The sequence below is a fragment of the Sturnus vulgaris genome, chromosome 2 (assembly GCF_052056855.1).
Source record: "Sturnus vulgaris isolate bStuVul1 chromosome 2, bStuVul1.hap1, whole genome shotgun sequence".
NCBI lineage: Eukaryota > Metazoa > Chordata > Aves > Passeriformes > Sturnidae > Sturnus > Sturnus vulgaris.
In genome coordinates, this window is record NC_142244.1 from 17,162,213 (window position 1) to 17,170,196 (window position 7,984).

The 7,984-nt window shown below is 47.2% G+C and overlaps 1 protein-coding gene across 2 annotated transcripts in view; it reads right to left on the bottom strand.

The window, feature by feature from the left end:
- The window catches only part of ILDR2 (immunoglobulin like domain containing receptor 2), a 39,007-nt gene extending 38,150 nt beyond the window's left edge, over positions 1-857 (bottom strand). For both annotated transcript variants that reach the window (XM_088158090.1, XM_088158087.1), the window contains exon 1: positions 752-857. In XM_088158090.1, coding sequence (XP_088014216.1) covers positions 752-797 — 46 coding nt within the window. In that variant the 5' untranslated portion in view covers positions 798-857. The remainder of the gene's footprint in view (positions 1-751) is intronic.
- Positions 858-7,984: the final 7,127 nt, after the last annotated feature.

Sequence of the window (7,984 nt, forward strand, 5' to 3'; positions counted from 1 at the left end):
TCTCCTTCCCTCGCTGCCCAGCTCTCAGACCCAGCCCCTTTTCAGCTTGTCTCTCCTGCCCTCTCCCCCATCACTGAGCCCTCTCCGCTCGCCTCTCGGGCTGCCCTCCCCCTGCCCTAGGGGGGACTTGCCCGACCTTTTCGGGAGCCGCCGAGGCAAGCGGTGGGCTTGGGGGGCGATCCCGTCCTGTGCTCACAAAGGCCTGGGCTCAACTGCACCGTCACGGGGAAGGGCCCCCTGGAATTCTGCCCTCCTGCAAGCCGGGGCAGAGGCAGGGCAGCCCCCTCCTCTCACACCTGTGTTGAGACGGCATGTGCGGTCAGGACAGCGGGTAAAGGAGAAGTTCCTGCAATTGTTCCCGGCGTGGCACGGGCGGGGGGAGCCGGGGGCTTGTGGCCATCCCTCCCGCACGGCGGCCAAGGACACTCCGACACCCCCGGGCCGGCTCCCCCTTCCCCGGCACGGGCGCGCTGTGTCCCAAGCGCCGCCGGGACGGCTCAGAGAGAAGCGCCGGGGCCCCTCGGACCTGCCCCTGCCCCCGGCCGGGCAGGAGGCACCGGCTGCCCCCCGGCCCCAGCCCTCTCCGCCAAGTCTCCGCAAACTGCACCGCGGGACGCTCCCGAGCAGCTCCCGGCCCCATGCCGGCTCTCTCCGCAGCATCTCCCCAAATCCCCCCCCATTCTCGCCCCCCGGCGGGCTGGACACGGCGTGGGGACGTCGGTGCTACCGCACCACCCGCGGCCCTCCCTACCTGCGAGGCACAGGAGGACGATCCATCCCAGGACGTGCCCATCCATCTTCCCAGTGGTCCAGGCGGCGCGGGGCGGCGGGAGAGGCGCGGGGGCGGCCCCGCTCGGGCAGCCGCCTCCCCGCAGAGCCGGCCGGGCTGGCGGAGCGGCCGCGCCGTGTGCCTCCGCTCGGCTCCGCTCCGCTCCGCTCCTCCCCCGGGCCGGCTCCCCGAGGCCGCCCCCGCCGCTGTCCGGGCTCGGGGAGAGGAGGGGGACGCGGCTTCCCGAAACTGCCTCGCTTCCCGCCCTCCCTCCCTCCGTTTCGGTTGCCTGGTGCCGCTCCTCAGCCTACGGGCATCCCGGCACGTCCCCCTGCAACTCCTTCAGCCCCCGGCGTCCCCGCTTCTTAGAGGGGCTCTTACAACTTCTCTAGTAAGCGCTTAAAAATGTCCCCGCCGATCATCTGTCCTCCCCAAATTAGCTAAATGTATACCTTGGGAAATGAGCGTAGACGGTTCCTGTTCTAAATTTCCCTGGAGTTTCCACTTCCAACGTGGGCACATCAACTAATTATTGCAATTTTAGATAAAGGAGTATAGTTTTAGGTGAGGAATTGTTCTGGCTGTTAACAATGGGCAGCCGACTTGCCGGGTGTTAAGTTTTCGCGCCAACGTGATACTAGAAGGGGATGGGGACTTTTTGTTTGTTTTCGGTTTATTGTGGGTTGTTTTTGTGAGAAGGGGGTCACATACAGCCTTAAATTACATTTTAGAATATCCATGTTGCTTAGAAATTAAATTGTCCTGGCTCAGCAAACCCACGTGGATTCACATTAACTGTACTTAAAACTTTTAAAGTTTCTGTGAAAACTTAATAAGTCAGTGGAATTATTCATGGGCCTAAATAGCTGGCTAAAATAGGATCATGCTTTCTTTTGTGGCTCAGCACCGGGGAGAAGCACTTTGCAAAATGGCACTCCCTTTTCACAGCATCCAGCACAGCTTCCCTTTGAGCGCTGTTCATCCTCAGGCACTTTTCTTACCTAGGTTTGGCTGCTGTTTGTAACCAAAGCTGGGATGCTGCAGGCACCAGTGATCCACATGAGAGATGGGAGTAGTCTGCAACTTCATCTCATCTGGAATCTGCCAAAAACCATAAACGATTCTGATTTTTCTAAAGCAAAGCGCTTGGTGTGTCCTGCTGCTAAAGGCAGGGTGCACTGGGACGCCTGCAGTAAATCTGTACAAGCTGTTCACATTCTAGCAGGTGTTTTCCAGTTGCTTGTAGATTCCTCATCATTTTCTCCTTTTAGACTGAACTTCTCTACAGGCAAGATAAGGTTTTCTTAAAAATTGTGAATGAAAAAATCAATAATTTCTGAAGGAAAAACCAAACCAGCATGTTTGCTGTGATAAAAGATGTGTTGAAACATCTTTGGTTGTTTTCAGACAGGTGTAGTCCCTCTGTTAGTACAGCTAAAATGGAATTAAGCAAGGAGACAATCCTTAGGCAGTTGATCTGTTTTTAAGTGTTTTATTTGGAGCTATTCAGTGTTATTTAAAAATATTTTTCACGTGGAAGTTTATTTTTATTCAGCATTGCTTAAAAAAAAAATACACACCCACCCTAATCAGTGTCCTGATGTTCCTCTGACCTGATACATTATGAATTTTACTTTTTACACTACTAGCTAAAAGTTACGATTAAGAAGTTACACTGTTACACTAAATAATATATAGGTGCAGCAGTGCTGCTCTCCTTCAGCACACTGATCTGACACCCCACTGCCTTCATGCATACTTGCAGGTGGAAGACAAAGTAGAAATTCTCATTAGGGCCGCAAATTCAGCCTCCAGCAATGCGTGGTTCCAGAAAATTCAGATGGAAATATAATACTTTGCATCAGCACAGGGCCTGCCTCACCACTGTTACCTATCTGTAGGATATAATCCATGAAAGTTTGTATGGGTTGAACTAAGACTCCTAAAAGGCAAATACAAAGCTATTTTTCTCTCCTTCCCCTAACAATTTTTCCGGATAACCCTCAAAATTTCAAGTGAAATCCTGGTTCCTTGCTTTATTGTAACTTAGCTGGCCAGAATTCTGATCCATTTTCCTGAGACAATATTGATGTTGATACTATCTCCTCTTTTTAACACTGGGAGCAGTACAGTCCCTTATGCATCACTATTGTTAGCTACTACTGGGGGTTTTTGTTAGGTTGTTTTTTTTTTTTAATCTACTCCAGCTTTTGCAATTAAATTTGGCAGGCATCACTTTTGCTAAACTTTTGACTCACGACAAAGGAAGGAAAGATTTTCAATAGAAGGAAGCACCATTGTTTCGCATGTAACGTTGGATTTATATCTGCTTTGAAATTCTCATAAATTTACTGTAGGGTCCTTTCTCATTTAGCATGAGCTGCCATTTGTATATAACCACCTAAAATGGATGCCCAGGCCCTGAATAGATGTTCCAGATCTCTGTAGACCTTTGATCTCATGATTGCAACATCTGAGCTGGCTTAATAGTTAATGTTGGGATGTTGTCTTTCCTTTTAGCCCAAGACAGAATGGATGACCGCAGTTAGCCCCACTTCACCTTCAAACGGTGGGGAAATTCCTATGTAATTAGCCAGATGGCTTCAAGCCACAGCCCAGCAGGGATCCTCTGTCCTTGGAAAAACAACACACTGATGGACTTAAACCTTCATCTCTCTTAGTCACTTGACAACCCTGACGCCGGATGAGCAAATTCCCGGTGTTTGCCCTACGTAATTTAGTCCCAGGCAGAACCGGAGGAAAACCACACTGCAACACTGCTTGATTTCACTGCTGATACCGTGACTCCACCTGAAGGAGCTCTCTAAGCGATGGGATCATGAACAAATTCAGCTGAACATGGGGAGACAAACAAACAAATTTTTACTCATGCTGTGGCAGCTGCTGGCTCCTTTCTCTCCTTGCCAAGTGCTTAATTCCTCCCTCCCTCGTCTCATCTTCCAGTACCAATCTTTTGTGGTCGTTTCCTCTGCTGATACGCAGAGTCAGCTTTTTAAGTTACCACCACGTGGAACGATTTACACCAGCACCTCAATCAGAATGACCCATCTCCTCAGCATCCCTGAAAGCCCACTCTGCTGCATGAAGATTTTCACGCCGTTCAGCCCTCTGGCTGGATTTCCCTTGCAGAAATTTCCATAGAAACAGTGATTTCAACAGCTTTTCTGGGATGCCATGCTAGACTCAGCCATTAGACATGGCTCCCTTGATTTAGTACTGAGATCAGCAGGTCGCAGAACTTCCTGGGTGACGCACCATCAGTTCATAGCGTTTAGTGAGTCTCTTCAGATAGCTAGTAAGTAAAACTTTTCCTCGTTTGCTGTGTTACACTGGAATCCCCTATTAATCCTTGATAGCTTCACAGCAAGACATTGTTGAAATATATTTACTCTCTATGTTGTTTTTTTTTCTTCCAAGCTGCCTGGCTACATTTGATAGCACAATAATACAAAGCTTTTGCGTCCCATTAACATCAGGAGTGAGTGATATGTATATATAAACTGCTATTGTTTTTTAATCATGATGTTTGCACCAAGAAATGTTTAGAGTATTTAATGGAGAAATTTGGCTTTCTCGCTACAATGAATCTTCAGGTCTGTAATATAAATTCAGCATTAGAAAGAACCCCAAGGAATAGCATCCTCCTGTAGTATTTACTCCACTGTATAAATTTCCTATGCTGCTCCTGACTTCTTTTTAGACACCAAAAATCATAGTATGCCTCTGCTACACTTAGAGAGTGAACCAGAAATTTTCATTTAAAACACTAATGGCATGTCAGCAATAATGTTTTATGAAGTTATCATACAGGTAGAAGATCACAAGTGAATCATCCCAGCTCACCATCTTTTGTGTGTCACTATAGGCAAAAATACACAATAGGACAAACTCTGCTTGCATATTTACAGATAACCTGGGAGGTAACAAGCTGTTAAATCCTCTAAGGTTTTGGCTGTAGAGGAAACTGTGGGCAGCACAAATACCTTCAAGGACTTGGAGTTTATAACCTGGACTTTTGTGACTGTCCAATCCAGCTTTCCGAATAAAACAGGCCACATCACTTCACCACGCTATATCGACTAGTTTAAACTACAGCCTGTATGTTACAAAAACGAATCACAGATTACTTTGGGTGGGAAGGGACCTCACCCTGCCCCTAATTTAATCTAACTTCACTTTCTAGTAATGCCAAGCCAGAGGGCAAGGCAGTTTTAGGGCATTTTCGAAGAGCTAATGGCAGGCTGTGATCAAAGCACCCTTAATATCCTCCAGACTGTTAGTTTGTTTGTTATATTCCTGAGCTAACACCAGAACTGGAGAGAGCATCCCAGGCCCATTTGCTAAAAGCATGAAAGCAGAAGTATTACAGCATCATCACCCCTGCTTAATATTCGTTTATCCTTCCAGGGATGATGCTATTAGTCCTCTTGACATAGAATCACACAGAGAGCTCCTCTTTGGTCGATATCCCACTCTATCACCTACCTTACTAAGTATTCCTTCAATCTCTGCATTTTTTGCAAGTAACCGTGATGACTACATGTTTTGTTGAAAGCTACTAACAAGTATTTTGTAGTATGCAGCCAAGAAACAACCTAAGAAAGATATTAATAAAAAGTGTGACTACAATTCCTCATTTAAAATTACATTTTGAGACACCTTAAGCTAATGCTTTAACCAGGGACTGGATGGTCTTTGTATCATAAATCTGTATCCTTAATTCAGTGTTGTGTGGTCGAGTCACATGCTTCATGTGTCTGAATGCATTACCTTTAGTAACCACACTTAATATCTTTTTGATGCAATTACAAACCAATGTGACAGAATGTATTTGCTGCAAACCCATGCTGATTGGCATTAATTACGTTACTTTTCTTTAATTCATTATTGAAGCAAAATCTATTATTTTGCCTGGGCTCCCTGTCAGTCTAACAGGTCCGTAATTACTCAGGTCATCCTACTTAGGTCCAGATCCAAAACAAGAGTTTGGAAAATTTTTAGTACCTAACATTGAGAACTATCAAATCTTAAAAAAAAACCTCATTCAGCAGCAGATTGAGACTGAAAGCGCACATGTACTGTCAAAGTTGCCTAAAGGCTTACAGTTTTCCTTCTCTGCATACCCAGATAGTCCTGAGCACAGAGATGTCTAACAAACACCCAAGGCAAGGCTTTTATACATTTGGTGTGTCACAGCCAGGTCATTGTTTTCTATGTAAAAACCTGGTCTGATCTGATGTTAAGGATTTCCCAGACTTTGTCCAAGATACTTGGAACAATGTGGGGATTTCACTGGAGCCATGGCATTAAAGATATTTGAAACTGATAGCATAGAGGGGATGCAGCTGTAGCACACCTGGGCAGCTGGTTGCCATGTACCAGGTTTAGTGGTCCTGCGATGTGCTGGGTCCTGTGTCAGCTGCACTTGCCCAGAAAGTCCCTTGTATCCCACAACTCCATGACCTGTTGCACTGCAACCCTCAACAAAAATGCTACCATTTCTGGAGAGAAGACAGAAGCATTATCAGCTCTCATCTCAGTTCCCTGATAAACCTGGAAGAAAGTTGCTGATACCACCCATGAGGCCTGGTCCAGGACATTCATAATAGGTGCAACACTCAGCAAAACCCTGCAAAGACAGGCATGGGAACAAGGCAGGGTGAGCTTTTATAAAAAGGCCTCCTGACTCCTACATGTTCAAAGTTGCATCCTTAATCACACAGGTGAGGTGTAAGGCACTGTGCACTCCTCTTGCAGTCATGGCACTATTCAAAAAGAAACCCAAGATTCACTAAATCAAAAGGTCAAAAGAGAAGCTGGGAGCTGTAGCTGACTTGTTCAATCATTCTCTTGGGAAAGGGAAGCCTGCAGGCTCTCATCCCTGAGATGTTTATGCATTAGTGTGAAACAATAATAATTACTGGTCTATACTTTGTATCACTCTCCGGAGAATTTGTAGGTTTTAAAATCTCCATAACCAGGCTGAGAAAGAAATCAGCCGTGAGATTATGTGACAAAAGCTTGTCTCCAAAGCACACAAAGGAGTGCAGACAATGGCACCTCAATGGTTGGTAGCCCAACTAACACCCTGCCCTGGCTCCTCCCACACTCATCACAAAAGCTCATCAGTGGCCTATTTTCACAAGTCCAAAGAAACGCAGGGACACAATGGAAGATGAGAACCCTAGGACAGAAACTCAAAACAAAGGAAAACCATTCTGGGCTCTTGCCAGGGCTGTCCCAGGAAAGCCTCGGCCCCAGGGTGCAGGCTGGAGCCTATCAAGATGAGCCAACACCACAACAACTGAAGGACTGAGGGGGACTGCATCCTACAGATACAGGACTTATTAGAGGATGCAAAGGGAAGAGCATTTCAGGATTGCATAGGACTCCTTGTGGAATGATTAGGGAAAGAATCAAAGGCAAAGAAAGGGAGAGATCTAGGTGATTTGGGAAGGAATAAGTAAGAGAAGTAGATGGATAAGGCAATAGAAAGAGCCAGTTGTGTGTGAAGAGTTTGTTGGGTGATATGCTTATCCCTCAGGTACACTGCATTCCTTTCTTCTTATTAAATTGCTTTAAAACTTTTTTCTTAGTGAACAACTCTCTGTTTTGGGTGCGTGCATATGTATGGGGGTCTGGTGCCAGCCTCTAGTCACGCCATGGGTGGGAGATTCCGTGTGCCTAGGTGACAGCGACTGGACAGACAGGAGTAAGTCGACTTAAATGCCAGCACGTGGAGTGGGACTGTCGGTAGATAGAGCCCCTACGTGTCCCTGGGGCCAGGAACTGGAATGAATGACATCTGGGTGCCACCAGCTGGGTCTGGACTGCAGGCACTGGTGTGGCTGGGTGCCAGCAGCTGGAGAGCCCCGAGGGAGTGACCAGCATTACTGTCCCCTAGAGCAGCCCAGCAGCCAGCACCCCTCATGTCAGTGCTGCCAGGAGGGTTTGAGTGTGACAGCGTTAGTTACAATCCAGCTGGACTTCTCTGTGGGAAGGTGGTTGTGCCCTGAGAGCCAGGGAGGGGGAGAGGAGGGCTCATCTCTAATGGGAAAACCAGAGGAGGAGCTGGGTTAGGCTGGGAATACATACTTGACCTCCCTTCACTTGGACCTGGAGTGTGGAGTTGCATCAGCCTCGCCTCTCCTGGGCTGATGGATCTGGCCTGATTCCTCCAATGTAAACACCAAA